The following is a 23626-nucleotide window of genomic DNA, read 5'->3' as shown; positions in this document are numbered from 1 at the left end:
TTTAAAAAATGGCTACAATGACGAGGGCGATATTTCTTGCGAGATAATTTCTGAAGATATTGTACGTAAGCTTTAATGGCGATTGAAGCAATACAAACTTGAACCGTACAACATTTATCGCTATTTCTACATGTGTGGTAGTATCATCATATGTATTATTCTTAATGTTGACATGCATTCTTTTAACGTTTACAGTAGATTTATAGATTGGTCATCAATTTGAATAATGTGATTATAGAAGTTTTGTCAGTTATGTTTACTTCACGGTGTTTTGACGTGGTGTTGATGTGTTTGTTTGCCTTTTCAAGACAGCACACAGGGCTTGAATCCTCGAAGAAATGTCGGCTTGTTTTTGTTTTATTTTGGAAGGTCTTTGACCCGGCGTTGCTGTGCATCATTTTTTTAAAATATAGTTTTAAATGCCTCTCTTCCAGGTTTTTCTTTGTTGCTTCCGTTTCACCCGCATTTGTTTAGTTTAATTTTAAACATATTTTATTCTCATGAAAAGGATTGGGCACAAGATATCATAACTTAGAACGCCCTCTCCCATAGATTTACATGCATGCTTATTTATAGAGAAACGTATGTATAATCACATTGCTAACTCAAACCTTTTTGTTTACTTTATATGTGTATGTACATTCCTAAATATGTTTTCGTTCACATAATAAGGTAAAATTGCATTGCCAACTAGCATCAGGTCAATATTTACATCACAAGCATCTTTCACAAAAAACAATAGTGAGTGCATCAATTCGTTTCTATCTGATTTAAATAAAGGACATTCAATGGAAAAAGTATATGAATTTCCACAGGGGCTGCCACATCGGCATTTTGGATCCTCGTTTAAACCTTTTCTGAATAAGACATTTTTCAATTCACTGTCATCACCGGCATTTGTTCTAAAAGGCAGTTCCAGGGTAAACCCTGATGCTTTGTATACACACTGGTAAAATGCTAAAAGTGCAATTTTCCATGCAGGACTTTTATAAGTTCACAATGTTTTGCGTTTCCATGGTAGCAAATCGGACTCATGTGGAACTGAAGGTTTGATTTTTTTCCGGTATATAACCCATAGGCTGTTAAATATTTATTGTGCCATTTTATATGCACATTCAACAAGTGATCAACTTGTTCTGAGGTTTATTATTTTGGTTGCTTTTTTTCACTTCTGCGGATGTAGATAGATGATATCATGGAATGTTCAAAGAAATCATAACTATGTTGAGCTTTTGTCAATGAAACACCTAGCTAGTATAGTTTGGTTGTTAAAAGATTTCGCCAAAAGGAAAGGATTTTGTTGATTGTATTGTATGAGCATCTATTTGTTTAGTTGAATTTATATTTTGAAAAGAAAAGAACATGAAATAAACAACCAATGTACATCCATACTATCATCTTTTATTATAGTCAATATATCTATGCTAATTAATTGTGTGAAATAAAATATAAAATGTTGGTTTTTAGTTTTGTGTTATTTCGGCTCGTGGAAAGTTTGAAATAGGTTGTTTGATATTAATGCTTACTGTAAATAGCACAACCTTGATTGCATTGTCGTTGAGTCAGTGAGTAGTCTTACAATAAGTTTTGAAATACTATTAAAGAATATTGTAATGCACTCACTCGACACGTGAAAATCCGGGGTGAAAGGCGACTATGCTTGTGGTAAGAGGTGACTAATGGGATCGGATGGTCAGGCTCGGTGACTTGGTTGATGCATGTCATCGTGTCCCAACTGCGTTGATCGATGCTCATGATGTCAGTCACTGGATTGTCTGTCCAGATTCGATAATTTAAAGACCCGCGACATATAGCTGGAATATTGCTGAGTGCTCAATCACTCACTCACTCACTCACTCACTCACTCACACGCTCATCCATTCTACCTATAAGTGAAAAACAACAGACACTTATCGTTTTGTACTCTCCGTGTTAATCAGGTAAACTTGGGCCCTGGAAATGTTGCATTACAAAAATGAAAAATACTTTCACCTACGACACATTGCACCACACAGAAACAAAGGGGCATAATGCACATGTAAACGGGGAGGTTGAGCTTGTTGAAATGTTAACATATTGTCATGGAAATGAAAAGTTCTTTCTGAAACGATAAATCAAGATTTGGGGCATCATTGCGTGTCGTGCATTTTGCTATACCTTACTTTGAGTAGAGTGCGTCATGTTATACCACACCATGGAGTGCAATCATGTTAAACCACAAATTCAGCGTCGCGTATCTTGCGATACCTTACTTTGAGAAGAGTGTGTCAAGTTATAGGACCCATTGCGTGTCGTCTGTCTTGCTACACCTTACTTTGAGAAGAGTGTGTCAAGTTTTAGCACCCATTACGTGTCGTCTATCCATATACCTTACTTTGAGCAGCGTTTATCGTGTTATTACACAATATGGAGGGTAATATAGCATGTACTGCACGATGAGTATCACCTATCATATCATACCACAGAGAGATTTAACACATCTTATACCATACTATTGAGTGACATTTCGCATAATACACCATACAATAGGCTGCCATCCCCCTTCTGTAAGCAGGATTCAGGGGTCTATTTAGAAGATATTCGGGACTCAGCAGTGTAGTACGCGGGATGTGTTACGTATTTGGTACGCATATTGAACATTTTTAAATCAATAATGGACGACGCAAACATTTCCTTTACATACACGTATATATAAAAAAAATTGAGGGGGGTATTTTTCGAGTAGGTTTACATGAAATCGGACTTTTCTCAATGTTTCTGAAATTTGTTTTATGAGTATTTAGCATTCGGGGTGAGCAATTGAGACTCGAGTGAAAAATAGATGGCATTGGGGATAAAGGGGAGGAGGGGGTTGGCACCCTCAAACAACGGTACTTTTTACAAACAAGTTATGTATCATGAGGACGGATTCAACAAAACAGTCTAAAACTGTCAAAACTGATTCACTGAATGGAATAAATACATTCTATCAAACTGTTCAACAGATGCGAAGAGATTCGACAATAACTTTGCTGTTATTCAAATTGTCTTTGTTTTTGCACATTCAGTTTCAATATTCCTAATCCTGTACATCACACATCGGACAATGTATGCTGCACACGGTGAAGCTGCTCATTGCCCCATGTTGTCCTGTTCTGAACTGTTGGAGATCGTGGCGCCACCCTCGGGAACACAGCCACGTGATGTTCAGTCGAAAAGGGAGAGTCTGTGGGCTTATCTTCTTTGGGGAAGAAAACAGACAAAGACGTTCTACAATTTTATTTGTCACTTTGAAATACCCAATGGGTTTTTTTCCCGAAGGGTTGAAATACGACAAACGCCTATTAACATATGCAATCAGTCTCATTAAAATCAGATCTGGGTTCTCTCTGCCGCTAAACAAAGATCTGAGGACATCCAATTACGGGTCACGTCAGAACGACCTTTCGTGATCTTTGACCGATAACTGAAGTGACAAACAAGAAGTCGACATCAGCAAATTAGAAAGCAGCTTTCTCTATCTTTACGGCACTCGTTTCAACCTGGCGACTTTCCTTTTTGTGACTACGCTTGAATAATATGTTGACACAGTTCTCGATTAAAATTTTGAAAACTGAACAAACGAACATTCCGGAATGTCTAATATATGGTTGAGATTGTATGGCAGTGTTTCCCACGTACTGTGCAACGCCTCCTCCGTTCAAATGTTTATCCCACGGAAGCGAGAGATAGATGATAATTTTGACAGAATCAGTCGTACGGGCCGTAACTGTCATTCGGAATACCCTGTGTTAACGTTTTCGAGGTTGCATGATCAGAAAACACATTCCGACTGTCACTTTCATGATCATTCATGACCAACTCGTGTTATTCCGGGACAAGCCGAATAGTGACTCGTGCCTCTCTCATGGCCATTTTTGCGACCGGGTTCCGTCTTAGCGCAAACGGGCATACCTAAAACAATTGTCAACTCGTTTCGTAATGGTTCACACATATTTCCCCATATATTATATATATTTCAGATGCAATTTAAAGTACATCGGGAAGTGCGGAATAATAACTGTGCCTTGGGTATATTTTTTGATGCAGGACATATATAAAATAAAAATAAAAATTCCGAGGGATTCTTTGATGAAGAACTTCAAATCACACGCGCATTCTGATTGGTTTGTCGTATTTTCGCACATAACATTAATCGATAGGGGGACGAGTCTTCTTGTAGGTTAGGAAAGGGGCGAGTGGGGACGAATGTTTCATGATCTGGTAAGCGACGCTCTGATTGTTCGGATGAATGGGCGTTCTGACATGACCCGTAATGGGATGTCTTCAGATCTTTGTTTAGCGATAGCAAGAACTAAGATATGATTTTAATGAGATTGAAATGCAATCAACTAGACCTATTTGCTATCCCGAAAGGCCACATCCAATTGTTCTTTCCTTTGTTGGAATCGCCGTCGCGGCGAGGCACTGTAGCTCACTTGATTGTCATACAACATTTGCAACATTACAGATCATACATTACAGATATGTGAAAGAAAATATAAAATATATAAAGCAAAAATAGACCCGTTCACCACTTAATTGATAAGTGTGGAATTACAAACGGTTGTATAGTCACATATGAACTGAATGAACCCTTGATTACTTTGTAGTTAATTTACTTTCATTGAAACCAGAAATAATACAAATTTCCAAACTTGCTGTCTTACAAATGGCACCAATACATCCATGATCCAATAAATAATGAGTGCATAAGTCCAATCTGTTGTCATGGAAATCGGAGAAAACATTAAATTGCTTTACAGCTAAAGACACCAGTTCATGTGTAGATTGATCTCAGTGGAAAACATGATCAAGAAATATTAAACAGTCTTTGCGTTATGCTCCATTAAATACTATTCAACCTTTTGACCATCTCGTCATGGAAACCAAATTTCAATATATTTCCCCTAAATACCAAAAAGACCAATGGTTAGCATTATTATGCCCCGTGGATGTGCCCCGGGAACAAAGGGTGACGGAAGGAAGGACGGACAGTACCCATCTAGTATCCTCTTCGTGGCAAGGGATAATAACAGGTGTTACTTTTATGACGAGGCTGATATGAGTTTTGGTGTTTAATATAGGAAGAGTTGATTTCATCACCGTGAAACTAGTCCGCGTCAATAGCTCGACCCTCCTAATGTTTTTCTGTACCTAGCTAGACTAAGCATGGGAAAATCCTTTGTGTCTTTCTGGATCTCCAAACTCAACCTGGACCAAGGCTTATATGGCCAAGGTCACTGACAGGGGTTAAGTCATATATTAAAACAACAGTAATTAATGAGGATTGATATACAGTAAACTACGTTTATAACGAACACACTTATAACGAACTGACGGATATAACGAACTGTTTTTTTACCCTGTCCATTTGCTGTATATATGCTGTATATGTGCCTTTAACGAACTACGGTTATTACGAACTAAATTACGTGGCCTTTTTAGGTTCGTTATAACCGTAGTTTACTGTAGATGCACTGCTTGTTCAGGATATCTATTAACTAATGGCAATTAAGTGATTCAGAGTCATAATCAATGTTATGGATACATGGTAATGTAATGTCATGTTCATTCAGACCAAGGATGTCGTCCTGAATCGGTCGCCACGTTACGTGCACGTGATACTACAGCATGGGTGGTGACTACGTATTTCAAGGAGTAGATATGTGGACGTTCTCAACAGAATTTGTCCCGAATGGTTTCCGGTATGACAGACCCAGACTACATCCGTGACCAAGTCGTGTTATTCCGGGACAAGCCGAATAGCGATCTTCAGGTTACGGAAAGGGACGAGTGGCGACGAATGACCCAGACTACGGAAACATGTGTTCGTGAATCTCCGGTATATGTGAAACCATAGGGACGTATATAGTCAAACACTCCCAGCTTCCATTACGAGTCATACAGCCGACTAAACTGAGGATCGGAAGGTTGTGATGTTTGACTGGGCAGATTGTGAGTTATCGTGTCCCGACCGTTGCTCATGCTGCAAATCACTGGCCTGACTGGTCCAGATTAGATTATCAACTGACATACTCGTGATGTAGCTGGAATAGTTATGACTGCGGTCTATTCAATCAGTTTTCCTTCCGGACAGTATGCACAGGCTTCACAGCGTGTATACCCACGCTATATTTTTTAATTTCTATTTGTTTCTTGTTTAACAACCTATATACTGACGCTTTATTATTTAATTTCCATTTCCATCCGCACTCAGCAATATTCCAGCTATATGACGGCGGTCTGTAAATAATCGAGACTTGACTAGGCAATCAAATGATTGACATCATGAGCATCGATCCACGCAACTGAGATACGATGCATGAATCAACCAAGTCAGCTTACGACGCTCCGCTTTTTAACTTCATGCAGCTAATACAGTGACACGTTGATGTCAGACAGTCAAAAAGTAGTACATAGCCACGACCTGCAGCGAACCCAGCCTCGGAATCGAACCTGTATCCTTAGCGTGACCGGTGTGGCATTTTCGTACTTCTATTAATGACTAGTACTTATTTTCAAAATACTTTAACTAAGCGTGATCTATAATTATAGATGAATGAGTACAGGTATTGAACCCATTCACAGTTACAAATGAGCATACATACCCCCTAAGGTAGCTACGACTGTGGGTTAAACCTCGTCGATTGTCTGAGTGAGTTAGTTGGGTCTTGCTTGTCCCTTCAAGGATACCATTTCCAAGGCCAAAGTACAAAGTAGTGTAAGTCAGTTCAAATCGAAAATAGATGCTGCGCATGCCTATAAAAGCGTCAACAGGTTTCTATGTAAGTTTCTCGGCTAGGTGTGAAAACTGTGACTTTTACCAAACATCGACAGGTAAGTAATTTCACTGACCTCATCCAGTGTCCGGTACACCGACATGTATGTACATCAGGTAATAACACTGTATAGGTACACTACAGGTAAGATATATGGTTGTCAAACAATATGTATACACGAGGGCATCGCAGGGTACACAACAGTATTATTGATCCAGGAAGTCCAACCATACAGCAGGATATTTGAGGTGATTATGTGGATATTAGATCATATTGACATGATATGACGAGCTAATTGAATAGTCCACTATACGTCAACGAGTCTAAAGACAAAAGTGTGACGACTGTAGTGCGACAGTTTGTATTTAAAGATTGGTTGAAGTTCATGTCGATCAGTAAGTATTTGGGTCACGCAGTTAGCCATGCAGTAAGCCTTGTAAGCCTTGTGGTTTTTTCCTTTCCCGTTTCGCAATCCTCGATCCGACTCTGTTGTGAGTAACCATCCTAGGGGTGCTTCCATTTGCTCTGTATTTGTGGGAGGGGTTGTTTTTTTAAGAATAAATCATTGTCCTGACTGTTGGCAACAAATTAATTGTTTACTGAGCGCCATCAACTAACCTATTCTTTTTCACTTTTGACACAAAATGTGTGAAGTTATGGTATTTAAATTTAACAAAACAAAGTATTCATTTTCATCACTGCCAGCTATCAATTCATTTTGGGCATACGTTTGAACGTATGATGTAAATCTGTGTGCATGCTAGTTTATATCATATGTATTGCCATTTTATTGTAGATAAAAATTGTAGTCTGTCCCACAGGTGCTTTTGTACAATAAATTGTTACTCTATTCCTTACAACAACTTCTTCCAAATAATAATTAAACAAACGGAGGTAAAACGGAACAAACTGGTTTTAGTGTACATTTATACGATACTTAATAAAAGAGATGTGCAAATTATATTCACTACAACATGAATTCAAATGTGATATACATCTGTATAAAAACGAAAATAGACACGTCACAGGCCTGCTACCTGCCTCATGACTATAACGACAAGGGAATAACTACTTCCTTGTCCTGAGCCCTTAACTTGCCATCAGAAAGCAAACGGGCCACAAAGGCATGTTGGGACCACACATCTATTTCGATCCGACATTTATTGATCCTTGAAAATGTTTGATATTGTAGCCAGTGCAGAGTGACCTACTTTCAATACATGCATATGACTATGTCTATGCCGTTACATCTGACAGCTTTCCGCAATGCATGTAGCTACATGTAGTGAATTGTCCTCGGTTGCATGGAGTCCCGGTGCAGGCTAACAGGCTCACTGTGTTTCAAGCAAGAGCCTTTCTTAGCTCTCGGGTTGGGCAAGCTGACTGTAGTTCGATCTGACTACCATTGTTGACAGGGATGGAATCCTATCGCTCCGGGATCTACGGGTGTAAGGCTCCCTGTCTGCGGGAGTAATGGGTGTAGTGAATCGGTGACCGCTAGGTCGTCCTGTGTATATAATTGTTTAGGGATTCTGGTTTTAGTGCTTCTCAATGATGTTTTTACCTTAGTGTGAAGTATTCATGTATTGGGCGACAGACGCTCAGAATTACATTTTCTCTGGATGCTACACAGAACGCAGGAAGAATGTGAACCATAAAATCTTTAAATGGATACTTCATGTGGACAAACCTGGAATAGTACACTCACCATGCAATTTGATAATGAAAAGGGCTCCATCCTAACTTGGAATGAATTGCATTTATATTATTAACAAGTAGATTGGTTTAATAATGAGTATAGCCCAGTCATGATTTGGAATGACTATGGCTATTGCAGATTTCAGAATGTAGGTACTTTAAAATACTTCAATCTAAATGTGTGCACTTCATAGTAATACATGCTTACCTGTAGAATTCGCATACCTGAAATAAAATGTGTGTGTGTGTGTGTGTGTGTGTGTGTGTGTGTGTGTGTGTGTGTGTGTGTGTGTGTGTGTGTGTGTGTGTGTGTGTGTGTGTGTGTGTAAGTGATCTTTATGGCATATGACTGGCCGACTATTAAGTCAAGGTCCCCATGACAGAAGTTTATGACCAGAAGAACATTTTATCATATAATGGGTAGGTTTCTCGGCAGGATAAAGCAAACGGATAAAAACGATATCCGTTGGGGTCATATGCGGATAGATATGCAAATATCAAAGGTCAAGTAGGGACTACTTTCACTGTTTATAAACAAACATGGCGTCGCCATCGGGAATCTGGATAAACTACAGGGATAATTGCTGTCATTATCAAAAGAACAGTCTAATATACTGAAAATCAGTGTCTAACTGTGACGTAGCTAAGGCATTTTATAAGTTTCGGCAACTTTGGAGATATAATTTGGAAACATTTTTGCGAGGGCACGAGGCCTAGCCAAGCGGGATCAGTAGCCATATCTGTGCTTGTAGACCTCTGCGGCTTGAAACCTCCTCCACAAATTAAAATAGTTGGATTTGGCCGAAATATGTTTGAATTGTTACCTTGTTTCGTTTTCTCGTTGTGTGTACATCTGACTACACTTCTTCACGTTATGACAGGACCAATCTCATTAAAATCAGATCTTAGTTCTCGCTACCGCTAAACAAAGCGGTAGCGAGAACTAAGATCTGATTTTAATGAGATTGTGACAGGACAGACCGACTATCAACAACGTCTGACCGTGGCCGTGACGTCTCATAGACCAGGGTGAGAGTAGCTTCCCTTTGACTAAGGGCAGTTACTCTAGCGGACAGACCGATGGATTGCCGCGAAAGGCAATCAAAAACAATTGTTGTTTTGCGTATATGTTGCTTCGCCACTGTATAAGAAAGAGATTTCAGTTGGAACTATATTGGCTACTGTCACTGTCCGACTGACGCATCACTTACCCTGTGACGTAATAAATATTAATGCGCGCATTCCAGGAAAACTCGCAAAGTTTCGGTAATGTTTGTAAGAGAGGGAAAGCGATTTTGAAGCACAGAATTAAAGAATGACATTATATGATAAAGAGGTTATCACGCTTGTGTGTTTGGGGATGGTAAATATCCTATATTAGGAATAAACACTATGTATTTAGCTCGCTAAGGCTCGCTAAATATAATATTTATTCCTAATGCAGGATATTTACCATCCCCAAACACACTCGCGTGATAACCTCTATATATACCAGGATACTCCTGGACATACATGATTTCATGGACAAGGGTCTTGTTAAATAGGCTTTGTTTGACGTTGATCAGAGGTCAAGGTTACTGAAGGTTAAAAAGGAAATCGTTACATATAATGAGCTAGGTTTCTATAAAATAAACCAATAAAACGAACATATGATGATGTGCATTACATCCTTTAAAACCGACTTTGTGTGCGGCGTTAATCAACAGACAATGCCTCAATTCGCCATATCAAAAGAGCGAGTTGCTCTCTCTCTCTCTGAAAACACTGCAGGGAGAATAAACCACAAGGGACACAGTGTTTTTCTGTGCGATAAACAACGACCAAGAGTCGTTAATTTCTTACATGAGATACAAACATTTTTGCACAGTCTCTTTAAGGATCTTAATACAATGTACATGCGCTCAATTGGTATACCCTTATGTAAATAATGATGACTCCCTGAATACACTCCGAAATCGGCAATGTCGGACAAGTCTATTTTATTAACAGGGGATATTTTCACAATTTTCACGTCTTTTATCTGTACCTTTTCTCCAAATACCGATTGTCATATCTCTCCCACGTTTTGATGCGATCGTTCGGCCATTGCGTTATCTGCTACATCTATTGGGAACAACTCACAAAACACTTCCCATTAATAAATATCGTCGTCGAATTTAGGACCTCATTAAGAGCGCATGTTTGAATCTCCAGAAATGACGTCATGGTAGAACAATATTTTATCGTGAAATAAACCACGCTTCATTCCAATTGTTCTTTGCGATTTATCGTGTAGCTAGCTTATATTTTATTATATGAAAATAAATCCTAAATAAATAGCTTATTCTATTCTATTATGCATTAGGAGAGTTGTGGTAATAAGCAACATTTAAAATCAATAAAACAACGAGCTCATAATTTAATGCTACTTGCAGTTTTGAGTGATGTACATACAACGCAAGTATGGATGTGTCTCATACGACTTTGTACCAACTGTGTCGAGACACAAAGACGATTACACAAGGAATCCGAAAATGCTTCAGATTTTTAAAATTTATTTCCAGATAACCATGTCGGACTATGTATCAGCGTCCGCCATCAAGGACCTCCTCACCGAGTGCCCAATATGTACAGAACACTTTGATGAGGTCAGACGGATACCTCGTCGTATGCCCTGCTGTGTACAGTCAGTATGTGAATCATGTCTAGAGACGTACAGCAAAGGACTCCCAACGTTATCATGTCCCATGTGTCGACACCAACATTATCTGCCGGGCGGTGTGAAGTCACTACCCAAAGAGCCTATCATCCTAAGAATCCTGGATCATCTGAAGATTGTGAAAGGTCTCCATCTGCCATGTACAGATTGTCCTGATGGTAACCCTGCCATGTCCAGATGTGATGACTGTGGCGTCTTCCTGTGCCAAGAATGTCTAAATGCTCACAACAGAGTTCAGTCAATGCGACATCACCAAACTGTCAGTTTTAAGGAAATGAAAGAACAACCAGGTAAAAGTTTCAATCGTCTCCATAAGTGTGCACAACACGACCAACCTCTACAGTTCTACTGCTATACTTGTGAGAAGATCGTCTGTGTGTCCTGCACTGTAGTAGAACACAAAGAAGGGAAGGGACACAACGTCGTGTCCGTGGATGAAGCACACGAAGAAAAGGCAAAGTCCATTGACGATATATTAGTCAAGCTGAGGGAGAAGGCAGAGAAACTTGAGGAAATAAAACAAAGCCTCAAGGAAAGACATTCAAACATACAGGTGTCAAAACGGTCTGCCGTGGGTGACATCAACAAAGCCTTTGACGAATTGATCAATGAAATACAGCAGAGGAGAGGCATTCTGTTGTCAGATGTTGAAGAGAGATCCAGCAAGATTCTGAAGCCTACACAAGAGGAACAGGATTCCACCAGTAATATTCTAGCAAAAGTGACATCATCTACCGAGTTCACACGACAGATGCGCAGTGAAGCTGACAAGATAGAGGATCTACAAATGATGGGGTCTTCAGCTGCCACCTTGAGCTCCATGTTGGAGATGTCGCCAAAGGTGTCACTTAGAAGAGCTGGTGTCAGCTTTGCTTCAACTTGCTTCAGTAAAATTACCCCCTTGTTGAAGATGGCCGGCCTCGTCAAATCAGTTGTCTTTTCACCAATAGAGACTCCAAATGGAAATACATCCTTGAATGATGCAATGACTATTGAACACGAGTATGTGCTACAAGGTAATCAGTCTGTACTTTAATGTAATTCAAGTATTTTCTTAAAGACACTTGCTCTATTTTGATATTTTTGTGCATTTTGTTTCATAACTGTGCAGACATGTGACGGTTATAAACTATTCCCATATAACTGTGAACCACATGGTAATATTGGTACGTCATGTCTATTGATACTGATGTCACCCTAACACATTTGTGTCCACAGCTGCATATATGACCGGGCAGCCGTTGGGAGTAAAAGGATCGCTCGCATGTGAGTTCACCCTAAGGTTGCTTTATTGATGTGGAGAGCATCACGAAGTGCAGTACAACTGTTCACTGCAATGAAGTTCTCTCCTCACTAATTTAAGTTACTTGAATAGTTACTGTAATGTCAAATGATTCTGTATATAGATGTTTCTTTCTAAAACCTGTCACAATTTTACAACATTGAATGGTGTCTTCAAAAAGTCATGGTACACTGAAGTTGTAAATAAAAGCGACAACACCATTTCCATGATCATAAGAAACCTCTGCTAAAAGCAGACCTGTTATGTGATTCCGACAATATCACAACCATGTGTTTATGAATCACTATTTTTACGTGTCGATTCCCAAATTGAAACAGTGTGTTAACCCAGAAATATGTATTTAAAAGAACTCAGTGTCAAACCAACAAACAACAAATGGTATGCAATCAACAAGTGTATTACAACATTGAGTAGGTTTACAAATCAATACAAATTACTTCATAGCAATTACAATGACAGTACACAATATGGTGGTCGTACAATATTCAATGACAGTATATAAAATTATGACAGTGGTGAGTATCAAATACAAAATTACAGTGGTGATAGCAAAGGTCAGTGATAATAGTATAATCACCCATCGGCGACAGTGGTCAAGCTTCTGGGATGGCCTAGGCAGGGAATCCGGGGTGATGAGTGATCTTCACACGAAAGCTGGACTTGATGTAATGAAATGTGTGAGAGATACCAGAGGCACGCTCTTCCCCCTGATATCCCGTCTGACTAGCTACTGGAAATTTCCACACAGTGTCATCACAACATAGAATATTCTACTTGTTTACACTTTCTCACAATCCACGGTTTTCCGGCAGTTTACACATCACATGAGCATCTAAATATAATAACTTTCTCACTGATGCGTACATTAAATAGTACTACATTCATGACAACTAATCACTGTCCACAACGCACAATCTTTTATTGTGAGTTTTTTTCAACAGTTCAATAGTTTAAAGCCCTAAAGAACCTTAATACAAAATACAGTCCATTGAGTCTTCTTCTCATCTGTTGACCCGCCAGATCTGTTTGATAACATTTTACGCTAATTGGTTATCTGTCCCTTGGAGAGTCTTTCTGCAACTGCTTCACGTCCCTTTGGATGGTTGATCTGCCATAGACTGCTTGTGAATCAATAGCGTGTCCCAGTGTCCTCAGACCTACGTTGGAGACATAGTGAGAAGCTTCTTAATTAGCACTTCCTTGGCAGAATCTCCGCACCAACCTGTTTCTCCATAAAGTCTCCTGGCAAATCCGCAAAGGCTGCATTTTCTCCTTGCTGTACCCGCTCCAACCATTCTTCCAGCGATTCATCCGAGGCCTGATGAAAAGCTGCAGTAGATCATCTTCCAAACAGCCTTTCGTGTTTCTGGATCGCTTCATGGAAGCTGATGTACTCATCCTTCTCTAGAAACAAGGGGCGGTCGGGTAACCTGGAGGTTTAAGCGTTCGCTCGTCACGCCGAAGACCCGGGTTCGATTCCCGACTTGGGTACAATGTGTGAAGCCCATTTCTAGTGTACCCCGCCGTGATATTGCTGTAAAGTTGCTTTAAGCGGCGTAAAACCATACTCACTCACTCACTAGAAACAAGGGGAAGAAGTCAGCTGCTTCACCCATGAGACAGTAACACAGCATATCCAGCATATCCTCATTCTATTGCTGGGAGTGGTTGAAGCAGTGAAATTTCACGGAAAACAAGTGTTGCAAATCATTCGTCTGTGCCTTTTGGATCTTCATTAAGATAAACGATTTCTCAAGCAACGGTTGAAATCCCCCAAAATTGTCCGAAATGCAGACAGGATGTGTATAATCCACCTGTGTTTGTTAGAGCACTGATCCATAAGGCTTCATCCATAATAGTCTTTGTACCCCAGAGATCCACTAGCGCATTGACAGGCATTACAGGCATGACCATCATCTTCGACATTCCAAGGATGATCCTCTTTGGTATTATCATTCTGGTGGTGCCCATGGGTATGTGAGCGACATGGTGTTGCCATTATCATAGGATCTGGATTCCATCTGGACAGAAGAAGGTTCTCCACAACAGACCCAATGCTAGAGATTTTATTATCCTCCAGCAGTTCATCTCCAGGCACAAGGCTTTTCTGATGAGTGAGTTTGATTTTACGCCGCTTTTAGCAATATTCCAGCAATATCACGGCGGGGGACACAAGAAATGGGCTTCACACATCGTACCCATGTCGGCAATCGAACCCGGGTCTTCGGCGTGACGAGCGAACGCTTTAACCACAAGGCAACCCCACCGCCCAACTTTTTCTGATGACAAATACAGAGACCTTGATGCGAAGGTCTCCTGGGTGGATGAGTTTACACGTTTACCAAACCCTGGGCAGAGTTACCATGAATTGGCTGATGTTGTTTGGCCTGCCCCCAACCGTTCTCCATACCTAGGTATTAGAGCATGTCTCTGCTGGATATTCATCTGAGCTCTTTGGAGGACCAGAGGGTCAATCCCCTCAGTAGTGAGCTTTGTCCTAGAACTCCGATTGGACACATCCGTACAATGTAACTCAGATTGAGTGGTTGGCGTGGGTGCATCAGAGAGACGGCCAGTTCCAGGATTGTTAGGGCTATTGGTTTCCAGGTTGGCTTACACCCAGAGAAAACTGCCATTTCCTTGCTGAAATCCTGAGGTGAGGTTAGGTGAGATGGGAGATGAGGTTAACGTCGCGGCCAAGATTATTGCACCTATTTATCGACATGCATGCACGTATGTGTGCGTGGTTGATTGTACTACTCCAGCCAGTTTTATTGTTCTAGCTCACTGAGATACCATGCCGCAGTTTAACATGAATACCCAACTCAGACGCAGTATACTGGAGGGTAGATTAGTGTCTCGCATGCGAAACGAAATGAACAGCTGGCAGTCGTCTCTGACGCCTTTGCAGAGTTGCGTCCTTTGTGTACGCTACTAACATCCCTGAGACCTACATCCCTTCGGGCTTTCCTCCCACAACTAGAATACTGTTAAAAGCGTAATAAAACCCAAATCACTCACTGACTCATTTCATTACAAAGCATATGTTTCTAGGAATCGGAATTTGTCGTATGTTCCGACTTCACATTCATAACTAATTACTACACCCCTGCTGAAGTCAGTCTATCTGATACTAAATGTTGTCCTTCAATTGTCTAAATATGGCAGGTAGACTTTCGTTTTATTAAACTAATATTTTTTTCTGATTTACCGACATGTTATACTTTAACCCATGTAGTTTTATCCTTAATATTCACGAAAACCATAGCAATATATATATTACACTTCCATCCAACATTACGCTGACACGCCGTGATATGACTGGTCTACTGTTAAAACGGTGTTAAACCCAGTTCACACACGAATATAACATTTAGTATAGGTGTTTGTATACACGGAAACGCATTCACCTGATACGAACGATGTGTCTTCTCCCCAGGTGTGGATCTGGAATGGGACTCCAGTATTGCAAGTGAAGATCTGACGGTTTCGGGGCCAGTTGTCACCAATGACAAACAAGAACATCTTCCACCAAGGACAGGATGCCGACTACTTTCACCTCGCACTGTCCTGACATCAACACCTCTGGTCATCAGGCCAGGACAGACCATCATGTTTGGCATGGAGGTCACATACTCTGTCACAACACCAGAGGATAACAATAAACTTATCTTCGAAGCAGCTTTGACTGACAGCCCTGTTGATACTTACAACGTGCTGACAACTGGATTGAGGGCAAATTTGGAAACATGCGAGGATCATAATGGAATATGTCTAAAGGTGGACTACAAGGGACAATGTCTGTCCCATGACAACCTGACACTGAACGAGAGTGGTACAACTTACAGCCTGGGTTTGGGATTTGTTCTTGAAGAGGAAACACATACAGTCCATGTCTGGGACCGTATTCAAGAGAAACTCGTCACATCTGTAACTCCCTTCCCGTTTGTTAAACCTCTCTGGGTCATGATTGATTTTGGATCTTATCCTAACACCCAGTTAACCTGTCAATTATCATAACTAAAGGAAGAAACATGCACGGCGCAATCGAACGCTTGATCCACAAGAGAAATAAGAGACAGAGAAATAACACTTCGTCATTAATGTGACCATTGTATGTCAATTAAACCATAATGAATTGTTTGATAGGCATTACTTGGAAGTTGACGTATGACCAAGTAGACACAATATTTTAATAACAACTTCTTTAATACTGTAAAGGCGACGATTCGGTATAGATCCGGTATAAGGATCTATACTGAAACGTCGCCTTTACAGTATTAAAGAAATTGTTATCCCTAAATTGGGTCTACTTTGTAAGCCATAATGGTGTCCACGTAAACAAGGTTGTATGTATAGCAGTACATTCATGCAAATCACTGTCTTGAGTCCGGTAAGCTCATGAACAAATTTGGACATCAATAAGATGATCAATCATTTCGTCATTGATGTAGCCATTATAGGAAACGAGTAAATATGAAACGTCACAACTTCTGACATGGTTTCAGTTGTCAGTGAATAGCGGTACGTTAGCGCCCATTAGTGTGTTCATTATTTGATGTTGAAACACTTATTGTCTTTTTATGGGGTTCCAGGTTAGATTTGGTCTCTTGCGACCTATGTTGGTCGTAAGAAGCGATTTAATGGATCGGGTTGTCAGGCTCGGTGACTTGATTGATGGCATGTCACGTACCCCGCCGCCGTGGTATGTTGCTCATAATATCAACCACTGGGCTGTCTGGTCCACACTCGATTATATACCAGGAATATTGCTAAGTGCGGCGTTAAACAACTAACACACAAGTTTTGGGAGTTCACAAATGTTCAACCCATGTTGGGTTTTTTCATAGTGTTGACTGCTTGTAAAGTAATTCCATTGTTAGTTTACAGTGTCCATCTTGCAGCATATGAAACTGATGTCACAAGTATCTGGCTATGATAATTTTGGACAAATACAAACGCTGCCAATGTGTTCAAAGTTTTCTTTTGGTATAAATCGACATGTGTTGTATACATTCAGACTCTTTATGAAAAGTATTAAGTATATTTTAAGGCGCCACATATTCCACTATTTGTATTAACAAAATGGCTGCAATAATGAGGCCGATATTTCTTGCGAGATAATTTCTGAAGATATTGTACGTACGCTTTAATGACGATTGAAGCAATACAAACTTGAACCGTACAACATTTGTCGCTATTTCTACATGTGTGGTAGTATCATCATATGTATTATTCTTAATGTTGACATACATTCTTTTAACGTTTACAGTAGATTTAGAGATTGGACATCAATTTTTATAGTGTGATTATAGAAGTTTTGTCAGTTATGTTTATTTCACGGTGTTTTGACGCGGTGTTGAGGTGTTTGTTTGCCTTTTCAAGACAGCACACAGGGCTTGAATCCTCGAAGAAATGTCAGTTTGTTTTTATTTTGGAAGGTCTTTGACCCGGCGTTGCTGTGCATCATTTTTTTTAAATATAGTTTTAAATGCCTCTCGTCAAGGTTTTTCTTCGTTGCTTCGGTTTCACCAGCATTTGCTTAGTTTAATTTTAAACATATTCTCATGAAAAGGATTGGGTACAAGTTATCACAACTTAGAACGCCCTGTCCCATAGATTTACATGTATGCTTATTTACAATTAATAAATCAAATGACAGAAAGGAAAGAAAAGAAATAGAGAAACGTATATACATCCACATCAAACCTTTTACTTTATATCTGTATGTACATTCCTTCACATGATAAGGTAAAATTGCATTACCAACTAGCATCAGGTCAATATTTACATCACAAGTATCTTTCACAATTAACAATAGTGAGTGCATCAATTCGTTTCTAGCTGATTTAAATAAAGGACATTCAATGAAAAAAGTATATGAATTTTTACAGCGGCTTTCACATCGTCATTTTGGATCCACGTTTAAACCTTTTCTAAATAAGTCATTATTTAATTTACTATCATCACCGGCATTTGTTCTAAAGGGCAGTTCCTGAGTAAACCCTGATGCTTTGTGTACACACTAGTAAACTGCTGAAAGTGCAATTTTCCATGCAGGACTTTTATAAGTTTATATTCTTTGCGTTTCCAAAGCAGCAAGTCGCGTGGGGGGGGGGGGGGGGGGGGGGGAAAGCATACATCTAAGGCGCACGCCAGAAACCTTTGATTTTGGGTTCGAATCCAGGTTCGCCCGGATTATGTTTCTAGATTTTTCAGCACCATACCCGTGCTCGTGGGTTTCACCGAAGTGGTAAACGTCTGAGACCTGCATCACTTCGGGGCTTTCCTCCAACATTAAGCCGACTCGCCGTGATATAACTGGAATACTGTTAAACGCTGCATTAAACCCAACTCACTCACTCACTCATGTGGAATTTAAGGTTGGATCCATTTCCGGTATATAACTCATAGGCTGTTAAATATTTATTGTGCAATTTTGTATACACATTCAACAGTGATCAACTTGTTCTTTAGTTTATTATTTTGGTGTGGGTTTTTTTCACTTCTGCGGATGTAGATAGATGATATCATGGAATGTTCAAAGAAATCATAACTATTTTGAGCTTTTGTCAATAAAACACCTAGCCAGCTTAGTTTGGTTGTTGAAAGATTTCGCCAAAAGGAAAGGATTCTGTTGATTGTATTATATGAGCATCTATTTTCTTAGTTGAATTTATATTTTGAAAAGAAAAGAACATGAAATAAACAACTAATGTACATCCATACTATCATCTTTTATTATAGTCAATATATCTATGCTTATCAATTGTGTGGAATACAATATAAAATGTTGGTTTTTAGTTTTGTGTTATTTCGGCTCGTGGAAAGTTTGAAATAGATTGTGTGACATTAATGATTACTGATTACATTGTCGTTGAGTCGGTGAGTAGTCTTACAATGAGTGAGTGAGTGAGTTAAGATTTTAAGTCACATCGGCAATATTTCAGCCATATCGTGACTTTCAAAAGTTATATATAATAAATACATGTAAACCATAAAAACCTGTCGACAAGGGACAGTAAAATAACTAGACTTATCACAGATTAGTATGTAAAACTAGCAGGGAACCATAAAAATACATCACTAGACAGGACAATACATTATAAAATGGGCTATAGATCGCCAGCAACTGAAGGTAGATCACCATACTCGGGACCATGGGGACTTACAGTACCTTTGCTACCTGCATGGACCCCAGCAGGATTTACATCATCCCTTCAGCTGTTGGCGACGATTAGGGAATGTAGCTGTATTTAAAAGAACATATATTCTACGATTAAAACTATGATAGGAATAACAGACGTCGAATGATATGGACTTACTATGCCCTCTCAGGGGGACAATAATTTTACAGTACTTTAACCCCCGTCAAGGGCACAGCCATTAACAATCTCAGTTCACAATTAGACACTATCAAATTAAGAAACAATTATGTACATCAAAATTTATTTATCAGTTCAATTTCTTTTAAAAAGTTAATTATTAAATGAGACGAAACATTATTAAAAAGATCCATTATTGAAGTTGCACTGAAATATTTATCCCTTGTGATGGAAAAATCAATACAGTCAAGCAGAACATGCTTGACCGTGATTCTCTCATCACAAGGGATACAAAATGGAGGATCCTCGCTTTTTAAAATATATTCGTGTGTATACCTGCTATGGCCAATACGACATCGTCGCATAATGACCTCTTCAAATCTGGACTGACAGCCCAAGTGAGTGTAACCAATATTTGGTTTAATTACATGTCATTTATTGATACCGACTTGGGAGTCCCACTTCTTTTGCATAAGATCACAAATATAAGATCTGATTACAGGTTTAAAATCAGTGTATGGGATCAGAAGTGGTGTCACAGATTTGTTGAGTGCTGCTTTAGCAGCAGCATCAGCCATTGAGTTGCCTTTGATGCCCACATGACTGGGCAACCAACAAAAGACGATGTCGTATTGGCCAGTAGCAAGTTCATTAAATAATTCAATAATTTTGATTAAAAGTGGATGTTGACATGAGATGTTATGGATAGCCTGCAGGCAAGAAAGAGAATCGGAAAATAGGATAAACTTCTGATATTTTGACTGTTTACTGATATATTGTAAAGCTGTTAAAATGGCATTGGCCTCAGCTGTGAAAATAGAACTATTGTCGGGTAATCTGGAGGAGATAGTCCTGGATCCAATGACAGTGGCGCTAGCAACAGCGCCACTATCCTTGGATCCGTCAGTAAATATAGATTTGTAAGTATTATATGTGTTTCTTAATTCATTATATTTTTGTTGATAAATAAGTTGATTTGTTTCCGATTTCTTTAATTTAGTTAATGTCAGATCCACCTCTGGCTTTACCAACTGCCAAGGTGGAGAAGACAAAAGCTGCGTGGGGGCTATAGCATCAAGATTAATTTTAGCGGCAGAAATATCAGATTGAAGTCTTATTCCAAGTGGGGGGAGAACCGATGATTTTTTATTATAGAGATTTTCATAAAGGGGGTGAAAAACACAGTCATATGCTGGATTCGAGTTATTAGAGCGTAATTTAGTGACATATTGTAAGGATAATTTAATTCGGCGTTGTTTGAGGGATGGTTCATCAGCCTCAATGTACAGACTGTCAATAGGAGAAGTTCGGAAAGATCCAAGACAGAGTCTCAGACCTTGATGGTGGATAGAGTCCAAAAGTTTAAGATTACTTTTGCAGGCTCCACCATAGATGATGGAGCCATAATCAAGTTTAGAGCGAATAAGTGCTCTGTACAGTTGAAGGAGGGTTTTCTGATCCCCTCCCCACTTGGAATTTGAAACAACTTTTAGGAGATCAAGGGCCTTCAGGCATTTATTTTTCAAATATTTTATGTGAGGTAAAAACGTTAAATGGTGGTCAAAAATAAGACCCAAGAACTTAGCCTCTTTTACTACTTTTATCGGAGTGCTATCTAAAATTAAATCAGGGTCTTTATGGGGTTTGTATTTCCTACAAAAGTGGATACAATTTGTTTTGGATTTTGAAAATTTAAAACCATTTTCTAAACACCATTTATTTATCTTATTTAGACATAATTGTAATTGTCTTTCGATAGTATGCATGTTTTTACCACGACATGATATGTTAAAATCATCCACGAATAAAGATCCATCAATGGAGTCATTTAAAACCTTAGAGAGACTATTTATCTTAATACTAAATAGTGTAACAGACAAAATACTGCCCTGTGGGACACCCTGATCCTGATGATAATGATCAGACAGGGTTGAGCCCACGCGGACTTGAAATTGTCTGTCAGTTAAAAATCTGGATATGAATCGAGGCAAACGGCCTCTCAATCCAAAATCATGTAAATCTTTTAAAATCCCGTGTTTCCAGGTAGTGTCATACGCCTTTTCCAAGTCGAAAAAGATAGACACTGCATGCTGGTTATTAATTATTGCATTTTTTACAAATGACTCTAACCGAACTAAATGGTCAACAGTACTTCGATTCTTTCTAAAACCACACTGAATATTTGTAAGTAAATTATTAGATTCCAAGTACCATGTTAATCTATTGTTGACCATACGTTCCATGGTTTTGCAAACGCAGCTGGTCAGTGAAATGGGTCTATAATTTGATGGATCAGTGTGATCCCGTCCAGGTTTTGGTATGGGTACAACTATGGCATCACGCCAGGAAGAAGGAAACTCACCTGAAGTCCAGATATCATCAAAAATTAACAGAAGGGTTTCTAGACACGGTTCTGGTAAATGCTTCAGGAGTTGATAGTGTATACCATCAGCTCCTGTAGCAGTATCGTGAGCCTGATCAAGAGCAGTATGAAGCTCATGGATTGAAAATACTTCATTATAATCTTCCCCATTATCTGATTTAAAATTAATAGTTTTCTTTTCCTGCTGTTTTTGGTATATTTGGAATTTAGGTACATAGTTCGAGGAGGAAGAATGTTTTGCTAACGTTTCACCAAGTTTATTTGCAATATCCGATTTGTTAGTTAATAGGTCATCCCCATTCTTAAGATGGTGGACGCTAGATTTCGAACCCTTACCTTTAATTTTCTGTATCATATTCCATACCTTAGACATGGGCGTTCGTGAATTTATTTTTGAAACATAATCACGCCAAGATTGGCGTTTATTATGTTTAAAAGTACGCCTGGCTTTAGCATTTGAAATTTTAAAATGATTCAAATTATGGACCATCGGATGGCGACGGAAATAACGCTCAGCCTTTTACCGTGCCTTCCTAGCTTGCCTGCAGTCATTGTTAAACCATGGTTTACGGATGTGTGGATTTACAGAGGACTTTGGAATACAATCATCAGCTATTTTGTACAGTTCATCAGTGAACACCGTAATAGAATCAGGAACATCAACAAAAAGATCAGTATGTAATTTGCTCGTACAAAGTAATTTGAACAAAGGCCAGTTAGCCTTTGTGAAGTTCCATCGTGATGATGGAGGAACATCAGTTGGAATTATTGTTTGAAGAATAGTCGGGAAATGGTCACTTCCACAAAGGTCGTCGTGGACTGACCATTCGAATTCATTCAACAGATCGGAGTTGGTAAGTGATAAATCAAGAGAAGAATAAGTGCCTGTTCCAGGATGGAAATAAGTTTTAGAGTTATCATTAAAGATGCATAAATCGTTGTTCGAAATGAAATCTTCTAATAGCTTACCTTTACTGTTCGTGTCAGCACAACCCCAAAGTGAATTATGCCCATTCAAATCGCCCATAATGATACAGGGCTTGGGGAGCTGGTCATAGAGTGCCTGAAGATCAGTTTGGTGAAGAGTAGAAGATGGAGGTACATAAAGCGAACACAATGTGAAAACAATGTTGAGGCTTAAACGGACTGCAACAGCTTGAAGTGGAGTATTAAGTGGAACAGGGCTATGTATGACACCCTGCCTCACCAACACTGACGATCCTCCATTAGCCCTAGGTCCTGGAGGAGAAAAGAAGTTATATGCATCATATTGCCTCAAGTTGATTTGATCATTATCTTTAAAATACGTTTCTTGTAAACAAAATGCTGATGGTTTAAAATCCTGTATCAATAACTGTAAATCATTAAAATTATTCTTTAGTCCCCTGCAATTCCACTGAATAAGAGTATTGGAGCCAT

At 39.3% G+C, this 23626-nt stretch overlaps 1 protein-coding gene across 1 annotated transcript; it reads left to right on the top strand.

The window, feature by feature from the left end:
- The first annotated feature begins 6756 nt into the window (after window positions 1-6756).
- On the top strand, window positions 6757-16719 carry LOC124137792 (tripartite motif-containing protein 45-like). The gene is made up of 4 exons (XM_048385363.1): window positions 6757-6858; window positions 11042-12212; window positions 12415-12462; window positions 15939-16719. Exons 2-4 carry the CDS (start codon window positions 11048-11050, stop codon window positions 16517-16519), a joined length of 1794 nt encoding a protein of 597 aa, XP_048241320.1. The 5' UTR covers window positions 6757-6858; window positions 11042-11047; the 3' UTR covers window positions 16520-16719.
- Window positions 16720-23626: the final 6907 nt, after the last annotated feature.

The sequence above is a fragment of the Haliotis rufescens genome, unplaced genomic scaffold, assembly GCF_023055435.1.
Source record: "Haliotis rufescens isolate VD_foot unplaced genomic scaffold, xgHalRufe1.0.p SCAF_57, whole genome shotgun sequence".
In the NCBI taxonomy this organism is placed as follows: Eukaryota; Metazoa; Mollusca; class Gastropoda; order Lepetellida; family Haliotidae; genus Haliotis; species Haliotis rufescens.
Note: the sequence above shows the minus strand (reverse complement) of the source record. Positions and strands in the feature narration are given on the sequence as shown.